Raw genomic sequence first — 23203 nt, 5'->3', positions numbered from 1 at the left:
AGTGTTTACTGAGGCCATACTGGAGGCTTCAAAACAGAAGTCCACAAACCAATGGGTCGCCCCCTGCAGGAAAAGAGGACACTTCCGCATTGGCTCCAATTTTGACAAACAAAGCTACCCCCTTGTATGTAACACATTTATGTGTGATGAATGGTTTACACTTTAGATTAGGGGATGCAGAAAGCCTCGTAAATGAATTGTAAATTATTTACACATCATTTACAGGTGAGGAACACTTCATTTACTAAAGGTTTATAGATGACTTACAACACATTTGTATTATGTTAACATAACATTTATTGATCATCTAAATAAATGATGGTGGTGCAGTGGTAAGCGCTGTCGCCTCACAGCTCGAAGGTCCTGGGTTCGATTCCCACCTGGGATGCTGTGAACGCTGAAGGAATGCGTGCCCGTCCGCATGTCCTCGAGTGCCCACCGCCCGGGTGGGGTCGTCAAAAGGGCCTTTCTGTGTGGAGTTTGCATGTTCTCCCCGTGCCCCCCGGGGGTTTCCTTCATATAGGAACCCCCTTCACCAAAACATGCAATATCCTGGTTGCTAATGTGGTTCCTCCTCTGGTCGTTAAGGGCGCCTGTTCAGAGGGAGGGGAACTGGTTGGAATAGCGTGATCCTCCCACGTGCTATGTCCTACCAGTGAAGCTTCCCCTGTCAGGTGAAAAGAAGCGGCTGGCTAACTGCCCATGTATCGGAGGAAGCATGGAGCCAGTTTCGGCTCTCCCCAGATCGGCAGAGGGTGGAGTAGCAACCAGGATAAATAAATTAATTAGCACTAATGGGGGATAAAAATGGGATAAAAAAAATCTGGGAAAAAAAAAAAAAAAAAAAAACTAGTCTCGCTGGCCAGCCTCCCCTCCCTACCGTGAGAGGAGTATGGCGCCGCGGAAACAGGCAACTGGGATAAGCCCTCCCCTGCTCTACAGCTGCTCTCCCATTGGAGCGACTGTTTCAGTCGCTGCCGGATGTCCGCTCCCGGCTTATTACAAGCGCTGTCATTGGCTCCGACCATGTCAATCAGAGCGGCTTCCACTCCCTCCGCCCTGCCGCCGCAGTGCCCTGCCGGCGCCGCCTCAGTGAAAACAACAACGCTAACTAGCTAGCAAGCTAACGGCAGAAACCTACACGCTAGCTCGTTGCTACACGCTGAAAATGGCAAATTGGATTGTGGAAACTATTTTCCAAGGGCACTGCCGCTAAGCGCCGCCCATCGCAATCCCACTATGGAGACCTGCGGCGCCAGACTCCTCTCACGGTAGGGAGGGGAGGCTGGCCAGCGAGACTAATCATTAACTAAAGGCTTATCAATGACTTGGGCTACGACTGAACATTATTATAAAGTGTTACCAATACGTATAGTGCAGTTCATGTCTGTCTGTCTGTGTCTGTCTCTCTCTGTGTCTCATTCTTTCTTTCTCTTTCAGGATGATGGGGATCTCCAAAGGAAGATCCAATAAAGCTCTCTGTTTTGTGGTTGACACTACAAACAGCATGCGTGACGACATCGAGGCTGTGAAGAACGTCACGTCCTCTCTGGTCAACAGTAAAGTGGGAACAGACGACGAGCCCTCGGTCTACATTCTTGTTCCTTTCAATGATCCAGGTAGGATCTTAAAGCCTCAGACTGGACAACAATCCTGTCTATCTCTTTGCTTATGAAAGCAAGTAAGCATCTTCTGACTGCTTGCCTGTGAAACTGTTTAATGATCAAAATGGATCCAGGTAGTGTACAGTAGCAGGAGATTCCCTGCCTACCAACACGAGGGTCGCAGGTTCGCACCCCCGTGTTACCTCCGGCTTGGCCGGGCGTCCATACAGGCACGATTGGCTGTCTGCGGGTGGGGAGCCGGATTAGGGGTATGTGTCCTGGTCGCTGCACTAGCGCCGACTCTGGTCGGTCGGGGCGCCTGTTCGGGGCGGAAGGGAACTGGTGGGAATAGTGTGCTACGTGCTACGTCCTGCTGGTGAAGCTCCCCGCTTTCAGGTAAAAGAAGCGGCTGGTAACTGTGCATGTGTCGGAGGAAGCATGGTGCTAGTCTACAGCTCTCCCCAGATTGGTAGAGGGTGGAGCAGCGACCGGGGCAGCAAGGGGAAATTGGCCAAGTATAATCCGGGAGAAAATGGGGGGGGGAATTTGAAATAATAATAATAATAATAATAATAATAATAATAATAACAATAACAATAATAATAAAAATAAAAAGATCAAACTGGAAATAATTAACGTGCCATAACCATAATTGTAAAGCTGTATTGTTGGAATATTGTGATTGATCAAATAATCAACAATAGAGAGCCAAAGTCATGCCTACTTCCTGCTTCAGCATACAAACCAGCATCTGAAAAGTGAAAATGAGTGGTGGTGAACCACGAAAGACTTTTTTTTAATCCTGTTTAAATTGTGCCATGAAGTACACACATGGTTTTTCCTCAATTTAAAGTCCCTGGAAACCAGAAATATTTCTTTATTATTTAGCATATTGAGTTCATCCCATCACAGGACCCTATGTTAATAAGCCACCAGCCAAATTTGAACGATGATGAACGTCGCAAAGTATATACATTTAGGTTTGACAGTCATGGCAAAAGTCATGAGAAATGAGTTTTTAGAGTGTATTTTCTCCCGCGGACTGTGTGGGCGTGTCCCGTCTGCAGCAGTGAAATTTCTCTCTGTCCCTCTCAGAGGGAGAGAAGGAGAGAGAAGATAAGAGAGATTGGGTGTGTGTGTGTGTGTGTGTGTGTGTGTTCGCGCGTTGCTCCGCGCATAGCGTACTGAGAGGAAGAGATCTCTGTCCGTTCTTTGCCCCCACAGCGCTCGCTCAGTGTCTGTCTGTCTCCCTCCCACTTTGTGTGCTGTGTGCTTCTCTCTCTCTCTCTCTCTCTCTGTCTCTCTCTCTCTCTCTATCTCGGGACTAGTGAGAGAGAGAGAGAGCAGCATAGCGCTCGACACAGCCTGGTGACGCGAGGTTACTCACACACACACACACACACACACACACACACGCACACAGTAGGGCGGGTTGCGCGCGTGTACAAAGGTTATATAGAGCTTATGACGTCATAAGCTCCTGCATTTTAGCACCTCGCGCACTGCTCTCTTCAATGATGAAGTACCTTGTAAAAGCTTGTAGAAAAGTGTCGATTTTAAGGCTTTGGGTTGAAAGTAATGTATAATAATTTCGGAGGCACACAATTACTAACATAAGACCCTAAATAACATAGTTAGAACGTTTTTGTGGATTTTGGTTTCCAGGGACTTTAAAGATAACTTTGCATGTAAAACTGAAACGTAACATTTAGTTTTGTATGAAACCGCTCAATCAACGACATCTCTCGTCTCGTATGATATAGGCCTACGTCACAACACCAACATGGCCTGGTGGGAGGGAGAGTGACGTCATTTAAGCGACTGGTTGTGTGTAGACTTTCTGATTTATAACTTATAGTGCAGCAACCGTTTTACAACTTTCTTGACTTGGAAAGTTATCTTTTAAATTGACAATATGTACTACATGAATAAAAAATTATTGTCTCTCACCACCACTCATATTTTTTACGATGCTGGTTCGCATAGGGCCCTAGCGGAAGGTTTCTGACTTTGGCTCTCTATAGACTGTTTTAACTTGACAACAATAACAACCGTCACAACCCACCTGAATATCCGGTTTACTTCCTGTATAGCTGAGCGCAGGCTGATATTCGGCTCACATTAAATGTTAACGTCACAAGGTAGCCTATTTCGGTCTTTATGTCTTGTAGTAGTTAGTAGTAGTTGTTGTTGTTGATAGTTGCCATAACAACCACCCCTGTCGGAAAGACGTGCACACGCTGGGTAGTAAGCGTTGTTGTCCGGTCCGGAGCTAGCCTGAGAGGCTAATAAAAGCTACATGTCACAGAGTAAACTGACTTATCAGTACGTTATTGCATGCACAGGCCTATCTTTACATTTAAACGTATAGCAAAAATAGAAGTAGAAGTAGGCTATGTCAGTGTTTTCCGCTGAACAGCTGAGAAAGTGGACACTGTAAATAGTTAGCACTGTGAAGCTGATGCCATTCAGGTGGCGGTAGCATCATTTAAAGTCGAGCTGAACCCAGAAATGACTTTTCTTTTCTTTTAGTTCAAATACCTGGGTATACAGTGCACCTATTTAACTCATTGAGTGCCAAGGACGAGTATGTTCGTCAATTCGTTTAGTAACGTAGAGTGCCAAGGACGAGTATGTTCGTCAATTGCGTTTTTTGACGGTGGGACGTGGATCAAAGCCAGATCCATCTCCTGTGAAAGTATGGTGGATGTTGAATGTGTAAAAGCTATTTTAGGGACCCATTAGGTGGCGACAGTGCGCTCCAGATTAGAGAAAGGCGAGGAAAAAAGAGAGAAGAAGTCATGGGAAACGGAAATCGCATCGATATGCATAAGCATAACGTTAGCTGTGCCTGTGAACAGCAGTCAATCTGCTGCCACAATTGAGGTCCCCCGTCTCCGCTGCGATAGCCCCTCCATATGATTTAGTTGCCGACACCAGCGTCTTTCTGAAAAGTTACATTATTCTCAGCTGGGAGCCGGCGACAGGCTGTGAAAAAGCGGGGTGCAGCGCACTTTTCAGTGCAGAGAAAAAACGCACAGCAAACGCAGCAGAGCCCCAGAGACACTCCCACGGAGGAGGAGGAGGAGGGGGGTGGGGCACGCAGGGCACTACAGCATACAACCATTGACAGTAAACACAGACCCAGACAGCAGCAGGCTCGATGCACAGAGACAGGCAAACAAGCTAGAATATCTGATGCCCACCAGCAGTAAATCAAGACCAGCAAGAAGGTGTAGGGTCTGCGCACGCAGGGGCCAGCGCTGCTGGTTGCAGCTAAAAAATATTATTTGGCCAAACAAAATTCCTTTGTTTTCACTGTTTTATTGAAGGAAATTATTTTTGAGGTGTCATTACATCAGAAAATATTAGCTTCAGAGTCAATGATGTGCTTGAAATGCTTCCTTTCACAAAAGGCTGAATATCTCAGATTCTAAATTGAAACGTGTGTTTTTGGTGAAATCAACCTCTCCGGCTGATAACTAAAGAACGGAAAATGATATCAATAAACTTTTTTTTGCAGATGATAGAAGAGAGTCTCATCGTTCTTTGTGCGTGTTCGGTGTTTACATAGTAATATCACACAATATTCTGTGGGCCTCGAGAAAACGCTCTGAAACTCTGGCACTGGGAGCGTCCGTTCTCCAAAAGTGGCTGGCACTCAATGAGTTAATAATGTATGCAAAATAAATCACAAAAATCAAATTTCTTTAGTTTTTCACACTTTTCCACATCAAAAGTTCATTTTTCATGATTTTATTCATAACAGTAATCTACAGTTTGCTGACGTCACCTAGTACTATCAAATTTCTACCCCATTTCAACCAATCATATCACGACATGGCAGCTGTCAATCAAATCTTCATTTCAGGATAATTTTCTCTTCCAAATGAAAGAGAAAATGGCGCCTAGTGCCTGTCATCTGGCAGAATTCCTATCCCATAACTAACTACTAACTTGGCCAATTGTATGTTGATATACACAATAAAGAAAACGGTAATGCTTAAGAATGCAAAGAAATGTAACTGGCTCGTTAAAACTCGCATTCCAGGAATATTGTATTTACCGCAATAGCGATAATGGCGCACGCCTGAGAGCCTGGTTGTCAGGGGTCGCCCCTCGGAGATTACGGGCGGGCAACACCCATGGATCGGATTGTCCGCTCGTTCTGCACAGAATCAGCTGGCTGCCTGGTACTCGGCGGATCCCACTCGTGTAGCACGACAACACGCTGAATCCCACTCGATTTGGGGGTGGAACACGGCAGGATTGGCCAATGCCAAAGCCAGTGCCCAGAATTGTCAAATCAAATCATCGACACCCTATATGGTCCGCCTCTCAAACCTGTCATCTCAGACAAGATTTATTTTCAGTCTCCGACGCTCGCGCTCTTGCATTCCGTTCCGGTTCACTTCGACTTTTAAGGATGCCAACCGCCATGAAACACAGAAGAAGAAGCTGAGAAAAAGGAAGTGCTGTGGGGTTGCAGCTGGTGAAAACCATCTATAGGCCAATGCAGCAGAATCTAGTATGAAATCAAGCTAAAAATAATATCTCAAAAAGTATACATCACATCGCTTATATTTTGACATTGTGAGTGAGAGCAGAAGTAGCTAAAGGGCCCCATGTATACTGTATGTACAGTATGTAGTGTCAAAGTTTTGTGAACTGTCAGTTTTAAAATGTGTGAATTTAGTCAAAAGTACACTCAAGGCTGGCTCCACAGGGTCCCATTATAAAGGTTGAAAAAGTATCAAACTTAAACTGCAATTTCTCAAACAGTACAACATATTATTTAAAGCTGAATTAAGGTGATAGTCCTAAAAGTGGTGACTCATTTAAAGTTTGAATAGAGTGTCTAAAATGAACGGCAGTTGCACCCAGAGGTATAGTGAATCTGTTTTTTGTATGTATGTAACATGTATGGACATTACAGTGCATATAAGACTCATAAACCACTCAGCACAAGATGAAGGCTAACAATACATTTCTGTCTCCTATCTCCATGAGAACCTCAGACTAACAATACATTTATGTCTCCTATCTCCATGCGAACCTCAGACTAACAATACATTTCTGTCTCCTATCTCCATGTGATCCTCAGACTAACAATACATTTCTGTCTCCTATCTCCATGAGAACCTCAGACTAACAATACATTTCTGTCTCCTATCTCCATGAGAACCTCAGACTAACAATACATTTCTGTCTCCTATCTCCATGAGAACCTCAGACTAACAATACATTTCTGTCTCCTATCTCCATGAGAACCTCAGACTTCGGGCCGCTGACAAGGACCACAGACCCACATTTCTTCAAGAATACTATCACTTCACTGTCAGTAGCTGGAGGAGGCAGTGATTTAAAAGAACTGAGTCTATCAGGGCTTCAGGTGCTGTGACATGGGATACTTCAAAAATCTGTCCAGGTGATCGAGCTTATTAAATGTTGGTCAGATGGAAACTAAACCTCATATTGTCTGATATTATTTCTCCTTTGTGTAGCTGGCTTTAACTAGCGCACCTCCCAGTTCTGAGATCTTCCTCTTCACTGACGCCCCTGCTAAAGACAAACAGCTGAAGAGCACAGTGATTGCACTGATAGAGCGGACCACGACAGTGGTGAGTAGCTGCTGCTGCGTCAACTACTACTATACTGATGATAATAAGCAGAAATAGCATGAAGCCCATGGCACAGTGGTGTGGCCATTCACTTTAGGTACCTTAACAACACGGCTAATTGTTTCCAACATTGAATGGTTATATGTATAATATAATAATATAATATAATATATATATATTAAATGCTTATACCGTCTAACTCTAACCCATCCACATCCCCCCAGCCACTCCCCCTACCTAGTGTCCTCTAGTAAGAGAGTGGCGTCAGCGGAGGACCAAAATGCGAGACTCATAACCAATGAACAGCCAGGAATGGGTCTCGCGCTACTTTTGCATGCTAAAATAAAGCCGATAATGTACAATTTGATTCATTTCAAGGGATGAAAAACGTCTATTTTGCTGCAACTCAACAGTGCTGCTTTTTTTACTCAAGAGTTCCACTTTCTACTTCCTTGAAAAAAACTGGTCCATTGGAGTGAATGGAGATGTCGGAACTCTTCTATTATACGGCTCTGCCCCTACCCACCCCTCAATCCCAGACTCTGGCTACGTCCACACAGCAGGCACAAGTAGCCAGAATCTGAATCCCCCCCCCAAATCAGATTTTTTTGGAATGTGACCGCGGTGTAAACAGACATGTGGCCCATATCAGACTTCAATGAGACTTTGATGTCACTTCAGAGCGACATTTGTCACTATTCTGCGCTGGCAGGAGGGCCAGGCCACTCAGTAGTGATTACAGACATGGAGGACAGCTTCGACAGCTAGTCAGTGGAGGGACAGTGAAGTTTTAGACCTCATGAGCATTTGGGGTGACACTTCTGTGCAAGCAAAACTTGAGGGGTTGTATCGTAACCAGTTTGTGTTTGAAAGCATATCGAAAGAAATGGGCGAACGGGGGTACAGAAGAACGTGGCAGCAGCATAGGCGATTCTAGGCTTTGCAAACAGGGGTTGCACCACCAAGAAGGTAATAGGACTCCGACTGGGGGGTATCTAGGGGGGGCTGCGCTCCCCCTGGACAAAGACATTTTGTAAATTTTAAAGTAAAATGCATTAATCTGGTGCACTCTGAGAGCAAAATGAAGAGGCTAGTAGATATGATATAACTTGTCGCAGAACATCAATTTTGGTTTATTTGGTAAAAGTGGAACTGTATTCCATCTGGTTTCCTTCATTGTTCATGATTTTGTGGAAAGTATTCACTAAAGAGTCTATAGTGAATGCTGCTATTACCTTGTGTTTACTTTTGCTACTAAACCAACATCAGGACTGTGGGGCGGCTGTAGCTCTGGAGGTAGAGCGGGTTGTCCACTAATCACTTTGGATAAAAGAGGTTGGTGGTTCGATTCCCGCTTCCTCCAGTCTGCGTGTCGAAGTGTCGTAGTGCCGTAGACCCTGCATGGTAGCCTGCAGCCATCGGTGTGTGAATGGGTGAATGTACCTACTGATTGTAAAGCGCTTTGGATAAAAGCGCTATATAAATGCAGGCCATTTACCATTTACATCCAAGCAAGTTCTGACAGAGAGCAATACCATTGGACAAACACATTTGCATATCCCCCAGCATGCATTGTTCCTTCCAAACTTTTGACCACAAAGTAAAGTAACCACATTAAATAAGTGGTGAGTGGAAATAATCATTAGCCTATTCTTAGTTAAACATGCAGTTTTGGAACATTCAATAAAGACAAATAAAAAAATAGACTATGACTCGACACCCTAAGTGATACACACGTTATGAGAGTGGTATATATACCCTCTGGTCGTAATATATCTATATATAACCCCTCACACTAATATCCGTTTCAGTGTAGAATGGTTAGTTCCTTGCTCTGCTCTCCCCTAGAGTGCAACGGACAAACAACCATGTCCAACCCTGTATGCAGCGTGCAGGAAAGTTTGTGTTTGTTTGTTGTTGTTTTGTGAGGGCTACAGAGCGCCCTAGCCGAACTGGCGCCCCAGGCTGTTTCGCCTGTAGGGTGAGCTGCCCTCATCAACTATCGTTTATATGTCAACATAAAATAAAAAATCATCTGGCCACTAGGGGTTGCACGTGCAGCCGGTGCACCAACATACAATCGCATATGGGCAGCAGTATCAGAGAAAGGTTAAGAGCCTTAAAGCCAAGTTCAAAGAAGCTGGTCGGATCACCTGCCCGTTTCACAATGAGCTTGACCGTGTTTTGGGTGATAAACCCAGCTGTCAGCCGCATGCGGGTCACTTCAGGACCATGACTTGTTCACACTGGAATCTGATATAGGGCACTTTTAAAAAGATAGTGTGAACAGCCACACACAAAAAATCTGATCTGAGCAAAAAATCAGAATTGAGCACTAAGGTTTGCTGTGTGAAGTTTGTAGCCTAACGTTCCTATGGTTTTCCATAGCCCTGCCCCTTTTCCTGATCATGCCCCTCCCAACACCCACGTACACCTATCCACTCCCCCTACCCACCCCTCAAACCCCGACTCTCTACCCAGCCACTCCCCCTACCCACCCCTCAAACCCCGACTCTCTACCCATCCACATCCCCCAGCCACTCCCCCTACCCAGCCCTCAATCCCAGACTCTGACCTCCCTAGCTATGGCCCCTTTTCCATACCCCCCAGGGTTCGAATTATGGGGGGGGGGGGGGTCCGGAAAACATTGACACTTCCGGGTTCTTCACTGTTTTCACCTATGGGATTTTTGAATGGGTTTTTGGCGCAATGCTTCAAATGAGATCTGTGGTTAACGCAAGCTTAGTCAAACGCGAACCAGTGTTCAGCAGGATAATCTTCACACATGAGGACCACTTTTATGAGTTTTGAAGCTTTTACGTACCGTTAAAAGGGCGGCTAGCTAGCAAACGGCTAAATGAGACTACACTGTTGAGTCGACGGGGATATTATACGTCAATAACGTCATCACTTCAAAGGACGAACACGGAAATTCTCTTTCCCTCACCTGGTTCAGCCCGGGGTAATCAGTGCACAGCAGCGCACACAACACATTAGGCTCGTTTGAGTTGACTGCCGCCTCGCCTGGAAAGCAGACGAGAGCAGAACACCCCAGACTGCACCCTCACTGCTGCTTTTCTTCTTCTACAGTTTTGTTTAACAGCGGTTTGTAAACAAATTAAAATATGTATTAGCGCCAGTGCGCCACCCACACTCAGGCCCGTAGCTACCATTGAGCACACCGAGGTCATGACCTCGGTATTTTCCACACCAAAAAAAAAAAAAAAAAATTTTTTTTTTTTTTTTTTTTTTTTAACACATTGAGTGCCAGCCATTTTTTCATCCTGTAGGTAAGTTGTGCCAGTTTTTTTTTTGAGGATTCTGGCTCATTTTACAAGAGCCGAGGATTATTTTCTGTTAAGAATTCATGAACACCAATCATCTAAAAATAACTAATAGAATGTGTGCTTTCTCTGTCTAAAAGAGTTAGTTTGCAGAGTTAGTAGTTATGTAGATATTAGCCGTTGAGTACAGCATGGTTTCAGCGTCTGGAAATTTATTCAGAGATAAATGGCTTTTTGTGAAATTCGACAGAACAGTCACTTTAACCATTCATTTTTGGCATCAGTAAGACCGTCAGACATTCTAAACAATAGTTTTGAACAGTAATTTCCTCCATAACAACAGGAAACACCCCTCTCATTCAAACTCCTCCCTCCGTGTGTCTTCTCCTCCTTCCTCCTGGCTCTACAGCGGGCGTGTCAGAAGCGCGTTGCTGCTGCCTGCCTGCCTGTCTGCGTGCCTGCCTGCCTGCTTGCTTGCCTGCGTGCGGACGCTCCTTGTGCGAGTCAAGATGGGCCGGGGAATGCGTGGGCGATGGGCAGATGTTGATTCTGGCCTTTCTGAGGTGTTTCAAAGTGTGTTTCACCTATAATCTATTTTGCAAATCGCTCTCCGCTCTCTGTGTGCGGCTGCCTGCGCGGCCGCTCTCGGGCAAGAAGACAAGTGTGGAATGAATTACTGTAAAATCGCCTCGCCATTTCCTTGAATGGCTTGCTCCCCGCGGCAGTTTTTTCTTTGATTTCGCTCGTCTGGGGGAGCACTGTCAACACTTAGTGGGTCGGTAAAATAGATTATACACATTCTCTTGCTCCAATAGTGATCTCGAAGATGTAAAAGTTGTTGATTGATGTCCCACCGTCAAAAAAAAAAAATGTTTATGTAAGACGAGTTATTTCGGCTCTGGCACTCAAGCGTTGGATTATGTAAGACGAATTATCTCGGCTATGGCACTTAACGTGTTAAATAGCCCCGGTCCCCAGATCTATTAATCTGTCATTGATGTTTTAATGCGACAGTTGATCGGAAATGCAACAATTTGCTTCCTCTCTGTGTGCTATAGAAGAGAGATAACTCACAACATTCAGATTTTGCATTGAGGCTAGATTGGGGCTAGACTTTGGGGACAGTTCTATTGAAGTGAATGGGTAAGTAACTCCCCTGTAAGTGATGTTTGTGTAGATGGGCCATTGTATTTAATTGAGCAGTATTCTGCCATGTGACCTGTATGCAGAATATAAATTATATGGGGAGACATTTATTTTTTGTATCATTTTAAAGCAACAGCACAGTAAAGAGGATATTAATCTAACATGATGTATGTAGTTCTTTATAGATCTAGCCTCTTCATTTTTCTCTCAAAGTGCACCAGATTGAAGCATTTTACTTTAAAATGGACAAAATTTTCTATCCGGGGCCCCCCACGCCACGCTAAAATGACCTCGGTATTTCTCAAACCCTGGCTACGGGCCTGCCCACACTCACTGCTCAAATGACCCAGCCCTTCAGATTACTTATTTTTTATTTCAATGTAGGCATTACAGGTGGTATTTATGTAAAATATGGAGTGACAGCTTGGAATAGATATAAAATTGAAGTTTCTACACTTCACTGTGGGTTTGTGATGCACCTGTGTTGAAGGAGCCAGCACTCAAAAATGTCCTTTTAGGGTTTTTATTCCTGTTTCAAACACAACGTACGCGTTTCAGCACGAAGCCTTCGTCAGCGTTGTGCTGTGTAAGGCGGAAAAGGGCGTATAAATACAGCCAGACAGGAAGTACAATCAATTAGTATAGAAAAAAATATATATATATATTCAAAAAGTGCTTTATGCATCGATGAGATATAATAGAATACAACCCAGCATAGTACACAAGCATTGATATGAGTACAAGGATAGATTTTTTTTTAATATATATGATTATATCATATTAGAAGCACAGACCACAGCCTCGAGAGAACGACCTGTTGTCTTCAAAGTGACAGCAGGAGAGAGATAAAAATAAAACAAGGACTGGACTTTGTATACATTTAAAATAATAAAATAAACAGTCAGTGACAAGACAGGAAGGAGACTGGCACCTATGTAGGCTATAGATTTAAGATAGTGACAAGTGACAATTCAAGATTCAAGATTCAAGATTCAAGTTTATTATTTGTCCCCGAAGGGCAATTTGTGTGCAGCAGACATAAAAAGCATAGCGAATACATGAAAAAACAGAACATGAACAAATTAAAACAAACAAGGAGCATGGCAGCAGTTTTCCAGCAGAAAAAGGATCAAGTAAACACAGGATAAAATAAAATAAAAACAAAAATAAAAACACACCTCAAAGGATCTGTACGATGTACTTAAAAGTAGTAAAGACACGTACAATGTACTTAAAAGTAGTAAGAGACACGTGCATGAACTTAAAAGTAATAAGAGTCCAGGACTATTTGAGCTCACATAAATAGGTAGGTAAAAAATAAATAAAGATATCTCGAATATAAAATATATAAAGAATATTTATAGCAGCAATACCTACCTAAGAAGAGAGACAAGGAGAGAGAGTGCATCATCTCCTCCGCCCAGCAGCGTTTAAGCTGCACGAGAGACAGAGAAAAGAGAGCGAGAGAGAGAGAGAGAGAGAGAGAGTGCACTATCTCCTCCTCTCAGCAGCATTTAAAGCTGTTATGGAAACAGGAACGAAGGACAGTTTATATCTGTTTCTCGTAGCCCTCGGAACCTTTAGCCGAAGGCCCGAAGGGAGCAGCACATACTCTGAACAGAGAGGATGAGTATCGTCCATACGAATGGACATGGCCTTTTTAAGCACCTGTTTGTTAAAAATGTGGTCCAGGCTACTAAAATTTACTCCGGCTATTTTTGATGCCGCTCTCACGATCCTCCCGAGAGAGTTCCTCCCTTGAATACCAAGGTTTCCATACCAACAGATAATAGAAAAAGAGATTACAGACTCGATATAGGCACAATAAAATAGTTTCATCAGAGTCCTGTCAACCTGGAATCTAGCAAGCTTCCTTAGGCAAAAGAGACGTTGTTGACCTTTTTTGCACAGCATTTCACAGTTTAGATCGAACTTCAACTTGCTGTCAAAAATAGTGCCAAGATATTTATAATTGGTCACCAAGTCTACTGGTTGCCCATGGACAACACTGTTCTGGGGAACTGGGGAGGATCGTCTAAAATCAACACAGATCTCTTTAGTCTTTGAGACGTTAAGTTGGAGGAAGGCTTCTTCACACCAGGACAGAAAATCATTTAAAACCTGGCCATGACCGACCTCATCCCCATCAAGCAGGCTGACAATAATAGAGTCATCAGCGTACTTGATGATGAATCTGTCGGCATGACGGCTAAAACAGTCATTTGTATACAGAATATACAAGAAGGCAGACATTCAAATATACAAAAATACAAAATTACAAAATACAATATGAGAAATGCTTTTACAGAAAGCAGCCTAACAGTAATTCTTCATTTAGCCCTTTTGGGTGTTCTGACTAAATCTGCTTTGCACCTGTGTTGAACCAATGGGCGCTCAGCTTGATGCGTTTCTCGTCATCCTCTGTCAGCCGCAGTCGGGCGCAGTTGGTGGGGAGAAACGGCGGCGCCTCGCTCCAAATCTTCGCCAGCCTCATTCTCACAAGAGTCCCATAGCTCACGCAGTCGGGCAGGCGGAGCAGGTCGGACATATGGGTTGTGTTTCGCAGATTCACTTGTGTGCAGTCAGCCCTCAGCAGGCAAGGCGGCAGAAGAGGAGAGATTTCCCCTCTATATTCTGTCCAATAGACGAGTGAGTGCAACTTCACCCCCCCCGAATCGCACCGAGTCCACCAGCTTATAATGTGAAAGCGACCTTATACATACTGGCCTGCCTGGCCTGCTGTTCAGTGAGTGGCCTGACTGCGCTGCTTATTATTTTTGCAGGCCAGGCCAGGCCACCGTGAAACGGCCCACCACTACCGATGGTGCAGTCCGCACCTGCCCCCTACCAGCCACATCCCCCTACCCACCCCTCGGACCCCGACTGTCTACGACCTTCCTATCCCTAGCTACGGCCCCTAGTCGCTAGTGTAGCCTAGTAAATAAATTAAATTAAATTAAATTAAATTAAATTAAATTAAATTAAATTAAATTAAAATTAATTTTATTTAAAGCCCCAATCAGTAAGATTTTTGACATTTTTTACTGAAATATAACTGCTTTTTAGTCACAGGACATGGTAGATTGACTTTTAATAGGGAGACCCTCGTCTTTATTTATCCCACACCGCCCTCCATTGGCCAGCACTGGGACTAAGCAGTTTGTCTGTCACGTCCCGTAGCAAGAAAAAAGAAAAAAGAAAACCATGCGCGCATGCGCTGTACAGCGGAAGCGCTGTGTTCATGAAAACGAGGAAGTAACTCGATTCGGATTTGCTACGAAAATGATGTTTCACGGAACTATGGATTATTATTTCATCACGTGGTGAGTACCCGATGTCACAACATGTACATAGAGCTTCTGGCGCTGTGTTTTGTTGACTTTGAACGGCGATATCATTATCGATACTAATGCACGCAGAGGGCGCAGTGGAAAACTTACTGAGTGGGGCTTTAATTATGACATATTAACCCAGATGGCAAAAGCAGAAACTTTCATCTTTACTGGCTCTCCAAATTCAAGTCAAGGTTTCTGGCCATTGATTTGGAGGGCAGACTATAAATCCTTTAGTGTAAGATTTCTGGAGTTGAGAAGGCAAAAAAAAAAAAAAATCCACCTGTCTCTGTTCAGGTGAACTTCATGCTAACTAATATCTCGGGGCGCCGTCGGCGGAGACGGCGCGATCATGGCCAACAACGTAACCAGATGTCGAGGTCCGACGCCCAGCTGTACAGGGACCTGGCCCAGGCTTCAGGAGGACTGGCTATAGAAGTGACCAAGACTGAGCTGCCTGTGGCCACCAGCATCATCACAGAGACCTCCAGCTCCTCCCTGGTAATATCAAAAGCATTTCATTGCCACGACTAGAAATTCAAACCAAGAATCCAATTATGTCATCTGTTTCGTTCATCCTCCCAGGTGACTCTTCTGCAGGTGGCTAGGAGCCCAGGAAAGGCAGATAATTTCACCTTCTTAGTGGATGAGTCAGTAGGAAATCTTACCGTTTACATCACAGGCAGTTCCCTCACCTTCACGCTCATCAACCCTTCAGGTGATACTTTAAGGGTTTATGTAGCCTAAGGTATTTTAACACCAATAAATCATTAGTATAATTACTGTAAATAAACAAGACGATCAGAAGCATTTTACATTGTGTCGGATTGTGTGTCGGACATCTGTTGGAATGCTTTATGGCAGTGATTCCAAACCAGGGGTACGGGTACCCTTAGGGGTACTTGAGCAGCTTGCAGGGGGTACTCAAGATTCAAGATTCAAGATTTTTATTGTCACTCCATGGTACAAGTATCACGTGTGAAATTCTTGTGCTGTGGACTCCGTTTACGACATAGTACAAATAGGCAACAAGCAATGAGCAATAGGCAATAAGAAATAGGCATCAATAAGCAATACTAAGCAGCAATAGGCAATAAGGCAGAATAGCGATAAGACAAGTCAGTGGCTTATTCATTGCACATAGGTGCACATGTCATGTGCATACGTTAGACGTGTTCAGACATTTTAAATTCGACGTATTTGACATGCAGGTGCAAATAGCATGTACCTTATTAAACATACAATTAACATTAGGCATTGTGCATACGTTAGACGTGTTCAGACATTTTAAATTTGACGTATTTGACATACAGGTGCAAATAGCATGTACCTTATTAAACATACAATTAAACATTAGGCATACATAATGGTAGCAGTTTAGTTTATTTGTTTAGCACAAATTTAGGTACAAATCTGTGCAAGGTGGGAACGAAGCCTTTGCAGGCTTGTACAGAGTTCCACACCTACTCATATTAATTTCGTGACATGCAGGCTAAACATTCACAACAACAAAAAACACAGAAAAAGAAAAGCTACATGTTAAATCAGCAAAGCAGTGAAAACAAGGTCATTTGCATCTGGAGCAAAAGCAAGAAGGCTAAGAGGAGAACAAAGTCTGTTCGAGAAAAGTTGTCAAAATCTGTCAGAGAAGGATGAGTACAGGGATCAGGAGGACAGTAGATGTTTCTTCAGGTGCTTTTTGAAAGCAGAATAAGAGGACATTGATCTTAGCGGTAGGCTTAATTCACTCCAAAGCTTAGGACCTCTAAAGGCGATGTTGAATTGGTGCCTTGAAGTCTGTGTGCGTGGTAAAAGTAGATTGTTATTGCTGTGTCTTGTTTGATATGAATGAATATTTGTGGTGGGAATGAACAAATATTGAAGGGTGACTGGAAGATCATGTTTCCTATATATAAACTTGTGTAGAAATAAACAGGTTTGATAAACATTCACTTTGTCAATGGGTAATATATTATACTTTTTAAAGAGGGGTGCCGAGGGAGCGTATCTATTAGAATGAGATATAAACCTTAGATATTTCTTCTGTATGATGCATAATTTGTTGAGATATGTAGGATAGGTTGCCGCCCAAACAATGTTGCAGTAATTAATAAATGGAAACAGAAAACTATAATATAAGGTTAAATGAGCTGAGGAGTGAATTAAGGGACAGACCTTCCTCAAAATGCCAAGCATTTTTGCAGATCTTTTTGAGACAAGGTCAATATGGTAAGACCACTTCAACCCGCTATCTATAATAACCCCTAGAAATTTAGTATGCTGAACTAATGCAATTTCAGCATTATTGATAATAATTTGAGCTAGTTCTATAGGGTAATATTTATTTACATTACAAAAGATCATGAAGTTGCATTTCTTGACATTGAGGGTTAATTTATTCGATTGAAACCATTCCGCAACAGAAGATAGTTCCTCGTTGACAGTTCTAATTAAGGTGTTGAAGTCTTCATGAGAAGCTATAAGGTTTGTATCATCCGCAAATAATACTGGAAGGAGTTTGGAACATGTCATGGCCATATCATTGATATAAATTAAAAATAATAAAGGGCCCAGGATTGATCCCTGCGGAACACCAAACAAAATGTGTGATTTCTTGGAAGAGAAACCAGCCAGATGCACATATTGCTCTCTGTTGGTAAGATAGTTTCTAAACCATTGCAGGGCAGTATCCTCCACTCCGTATCTATTGAGTTTGGCAATCAATATGTCATGACTGACCGTATCGAACGCCTTACTCAGGTCCAGGAAGACTCCAAGGGCAAATTTCTTGTTATCGAGAGCTGATGAAACATAGTTGACAAGCTGTATGAGGGCATGTTCGGTAGAATATTGTTTGCGAAAGCCATATTGATGTTTGTATAATATGTTGTTGATTGCTAGGTGATTAGATAATCTAGAGTAGATGAGCTTTTCCAAGATTTTAGATATGCATGGTAGAATTGAGATTGGCCTGTAATTACTGAATTCCTTGGAGTCGCCTGTTTTAAAGATGGGTATGACTTTTGCGATTTTTAAATCCTGGGGGACAATTCCAGTTTCAAGTGACAGAGAGAGGATATGAGTGAGAGGTTTGATGATGTAATCAATGGTCTCTCTAATGAGGACAGGTTTAATACCATCATGACCATGGGCTGTGTTTTTCAAAGACATGATGATATCACGGACTTCCTGTAATGTTGGTGGATCAAAATATCGGAGTGGAGGATACTGGCCCTTTATCATGAAGCAGGGGTCTATGTCAGAGTCCTTGATGTTAGACGCTAGTTCCGGGCCGACATTTACAAAAAAGTCGTTGAAGCCATTCGCAATGGCATTAGGGTTAGAAATAATCCCCTTCTTACCATTCATCTCTATGGGGGCAGCTAATGGAGATTTAGTGCGATTCAGTAGGTGATTAATGAGGTTCCATGTTGTCTTGATGTTGTTAGAAGCTTCAGTAAATTGATTAGAATAATATATTTTCTTTGTTTTTTTTACTAAGGCTGTAAATTGGTTTTTACACTTCTTATAGGTTTCAATGTTCATGGGGGAGGGGTTAAGAATAGATCTCCTATAAAGTTTATTTTTTTTCCGGGAGAGCTTCTTTAATTCATCAGTTATCCACGGCTTCCCCTTAGAGGACTTATTTCTAGATTTTGAGCTCACCAAGGGAAATGAAGCATCTAATGCTGAATTAAAGGACTTTAAAAAAAGTTCATATGCATCATTTACCTCTTGCGACATGATAACCTCATCCCATGTGATAGAGCCAATGGCTGACTTAAATTTATCAATGTTCTTACTAGAGAATTTGCGGTATTTAATTGGCTCATTCTTAGGATTACTAGACTTAGGAGAGTTGGAGTGGATAAATTGGTAGACAGGAAGATGGTCTGAGACATCACACATCAAAAGGCCTGAGGTGACCTCAAAATCCAGAGAGTTAAACAAAATATTATCAATGAGTGTAGCGGATGAAGAGGTGATTCGGGATGGTTTAGTAATTAAAGGAAAAAAATTAAAAGAATAAAGTGCATTTAGGAAGTCAGCTGTTGGTGTGAGATCACATTTGAGCAGATTGATATTGTAATCACCATGTAAAAAACATAATTTACATTCATTATTTATTATTTCGAGAGTGGAATGGAGTGCATCAATAAATGTAGTGATGTCTGAATCTGGTGGTCTATAAATGCAACCAATCAGAATACTATTTCCATTAAATTGCTGACATAATGGAATTTCGATAAATATGGATTCTATGATGGTAGTGTCAAAGTCAGCACTGAGATCTTTTCTGGGAATAGCATTGTAGGCATTCAAAACATATAATGACACACCCCCTCCTCTTCTGTTTTTTCTACAGGAATGAAATGCTTTATATTTAGACAGGGGGTATAAAGTAAGGATATCATCACTCATCCAAGTCTCCGAAAAAGCCAGGGCTGAAAAAGAATGGGTTAAAGTAGACAGGAAGGTTTTCAATTCATCATAGTTTTTAGACATGCTACGAATATTCAGGTGGAAAGTAGAAAAAAGATCTTTATAGGGGTTGGCATCTGTAAAAGTTTGATACAGTGTATTGAATTGGATTTCAGAATAATAATTGCAATAAGTGCAGTACGGTGCGGTACGACTACTACACTATTTGTGTATGTTAAGGAGTCTCGTGGCCTGCGGGAAGAAACTGTTCCTCAAGCGATTTGTGCGTGCTTTTGGAACCCTGTATCTCCTCCCTGAGGGTAGCAGGGAGAACAGGCTGTTGTGGGGATGGTTTGTGTCTTTGATGATCTTCAGGGACCTCCTGAGGCACCGCTGGTTATACAGTTCTTGGAAAGATTGGGGATTACAATTTATTTCCAAAATGATAAAAAAAAAAATTCTCCAAGTCATTTCAAGTGACGTTCACGCATGTCAAAATTGTGTGCAAATCAACTAGCTAGTAGCAACCATGGATAAATGGCTCAAACGTCCAGTTGCTGTCTCTCTGGATTCAGGTTTAGGGGAGCCTGGTGACAAAAGGAAAAAAGAGGCCAATCTCAAACACCGGAGTTCATTGACAAATATATTTTGTATGGATTTAGGCTACTCGTATGTCCTCGGATCCACCGCAGCCACAGTGGTTTCTTTGCAGCACAAAGAACACGCTTGAGTGAGGGGGTACTATTGGCATGGCAAAACAGCTCAAGGGGTACATAAGACAAAAAAGGTTGGGAACCATTGCTTTATGTCTAAAAATGTCTTTCAGAGGTTATCTTCAGTAAAGCAAATTAGAGGGAATCTGGCTAGTGTAGTCATAGATTCCCTGCCTTCCAACACGAGGGTTGCAGGTTCGAGTCCCTGTGTTACCTCCGGCTGGGCAGCTCCAGTCGGGCATCTACATCTATACAGGCACAATTGGCCATGTCTGTGGGTGGGAAGGCGGATTAACCCATTGATACCTGATGCAGCATTTGCGTGTATATCCCTCATTTACACACAAATGCTGCATGAGGTATCAATGGGTTAAGGGTATGTGTCCTGGTCGCTGCACTAGTGCCTCCTCTGGTTGGTCGGGGGCGCCTGTTCGGCAGGGAGGGGAACTGGGGGGATGGCCGGAAAAAAGATATCAAAAAAGTAAGGCAAATGAGAAAACCTTTGACTGAAGAAGCAAACATTCCTGTCGTGCCAGGAAGCAAAGTGGTTTATGGGAAATGCGGTGTTCATTGTCAGATAACAATAGCAGTGATATACAGGCAATCATTTGACAGTTTGTTTACAGTAATTATACATATATATGTCAAATAATATAACAAAATATAGATTTTGAAACGTGTTACACTATAGCAGCTTTAATTTGCATAGACTGATTTGAACATTAATCCTGTCACTATCAATATGTGACAACATTAACTTTGATGAATGTGTCCTCGTCTGTTAACTGTTTACTACATGTTTTATTTCTTCCCTTGGCTTTGTTGATAGGCGAGTCTCAGAAAAGCACTGATGGGACCGGATCATTGATCACCTCCTCCCAGTCGGTGGGGAACTTCCGAACTCTGCGGCTCAACAAACAAGTGGGACTATGGGAAATGAGAATGGTGTCAACGGATCCCTACAATCTGAAGGTCATAGGTGAGACGGATCATTTAATACAGAAACATCGAGTTTGGCCTTTCAGAAGATTTAACTCATTGTGTTTATGTGTGTGTATTAACACGTTGAGTGCCAAGGACGAGATATCTCGGCTTACATAATCCAACCGTTGAGTGCCAAGGACGAGATATCTCGGCTTACATAAACATTTTTTTTTTTTGACGGTGGGACATCGATCAACGCCTTTTACGTCTCCTACACCAGAATTGGAGGTATTGAATGTGTATAATCTATTTTACCGACCCACTGAGTGTCGACATGTCTCTCCACAGTAGAAAGAGGCGACCCAAAACTGGAGGGAAAAGCGTGACGAAGCCGTTCTCATACTGTAAAATTGATGGCGAAAACGCTTTCACTTTCGCGCTGTTGTGCTCGCAGGAGCTGGTTTGGTTATGAAATATGATTATTAATAATTATGAATTATTAATATTCATAAATTTATTAGATTTGACAGAAAATATTGCATTCTCTGTAAGATTCGGGGCACCACTGTAGTTAAGGCTACAGACCTGTCTAAAAGTCAAGTTATGACTTGTTTAGACACCAAACCAAATTGTCATATCAGTCTCATAATGATATAGTGTACATTGTACAGTTAATTGAAGGTCAAAGTTCGTAAGCTTCTGTCACAGATTTCCACAGATAAAATACCTCATGAATAACCACCAAGATTCATAGCATTATGTAATAAAAAGATTTAATAAATCACAATATCAATTGACATTAACATAAAGATTAAAATATCAGTTCATCACATTTACTTTTATGACTAATACTCTACCACATCTATCGCTAATAACTAATATGAATAAGCATTATATCAACTGTGTGTGTGTGTGCCTGTGTGTGTGTGTGTGTGCAGTGATTTAAGTCTGCCGGTCCGAAGCAGGCTTGAATGTGTGTGTGTGTGTGTTAATTAGTACTTGTGTGTGTGTGTGTGTGTGTGTGTGTGAGAGAGAGGAGGAGGGAGGAGAGGGCGGAGTGTCTTATGTCACCCCAGGATTGGCTGAGGGGCGGGCTGATCGTGTTAAGACCGCCTCCGTTTCAAAATGGCGGTTTTGCCAAAATTGAGGAAGGATTGGCCTGGTCAGACAGAGGTGGCTGGGGGGGCGGTCTGGAACCGCCTCCTTTCCAAAATGGCGGTTCTGCCGAATTTAGGAAGGGATCACTCTGCCTGCCTAGCCTGGATCACTCTGTGTGAGTGACTAATCAAACTCTCTAATTCAGCTTAACTGTATTCTTGCGGGTAGACATTCTGAACACCTCCAGACCGTTCCAAGCTTAGCCCTCCCGGTTGAACGGGCTCAGCTGGGAGGCCGAGAGAGTGGGGGAGGGTGAGAGGGAGAGGGAGAGAGGAGAGTGGCCCGCTGATGGCCGCCAAGTTCTTCTGAACTTAGCGCTCACCTTCAGGCGTCTATATCATTCAACAGTGTGCAAACATGGTACATCAACATACAGGATACTGTAATCAACACATACATGGTAATGCATTTTAACCCTAACTGCCCAGAACCATTAAACCATGAATGAACTCTCACGTGTGTTCCACTCTGTGGAGCGGGATCCTGTTGGTTGGGGAGAGTTGTCCTACGCGCAGTAGGGAGGATGGCTTTGGGTTGTGGGAGCGATGGCCTGCAGCGCGGTTCACCCTGGCCTGGAAAAGCGGGCAGCGGACGTCTGCTGGGGGTGCAGATGATGCCGGGGGTTGACGTGCAGTCTCTCTGCTCGTTGAGTCGAGGGTCGTGCTGTGCTCTGTGGTCCTTCTTTGTGGCTGGTTGCAAGCCACGGTCTGTCTTGGGCGTCTTTCGTCGGCTGTTGGTTCTGCGACTGGGGCCACGGTGTGTCTTTTCTTCAGCCGTTGGTTAGGCGGTCTTGCCTGGAAGCTTGATCAACAGCTGGCGTTGTGCCAGGCTGTGGCACGTCTGGAAGCTTGATCTACAGCTGGCGTTGTGCCAGGCTGTGGCAAGTCTGGAAGCGTAAGGAGGTTTTTCCCTGCGACTTATAACGCTAAACCGACTTAAATTAAAACTGAGATTAAGTAGAGCTATCTCAGTTATGCATGCTATTTCTCGTGGGACTTA

The 23203-nt window shown here is 43.2% G+C and overlaps 1 protein-coding gene across 1 annotated transcript; it reads left to right on the top strand.

The window, feature by feature from the left end:
* Window positions 1-318: 318 nt before the first annotated feature.
* Window positions 319-21101, top strand: LOC310771996 (von Willebrand factor A domain-containing protein 7-like; the record flags this gene model as incomplete). The annotated part of the gene is made up of 7 exons (XM_083664476.1): window positions 319-332; window positions 1441-1619; window positions 6881-6996; window positions 7109-7225; window positions 15285-15488; window positions 15573-15705; window positions 20952-21101. Coding segments are annotated over 7 exons (913 nt in total), but the record flags the coding sequence as incomplete, so codon positions are not given.
* Between the last annotated feature and the right edge of the window lie 2102 nt (window positions 21102-23203).

The sequence above is a fragment of the Poromitra crassiceps genome (assembly GCF_964638095.1).
Source record: "Poromitra crassiceps genome assembly, contig: HAP1_SCAFFOLD_1684, whole genome shotgun sequence".
Classification (NCBI taxonomy): Eukaryota; Metazoa; Chordata; class Actinopteri; order Beryciformes; family Melamphaidae; genus Poromitra; species Poromitra crassiceps.
The sequence above is the reverse complement of the archived record's forward strand: the minus strand, read 5'-3'. Positions and strand labels throughout refer to the sequence as shown.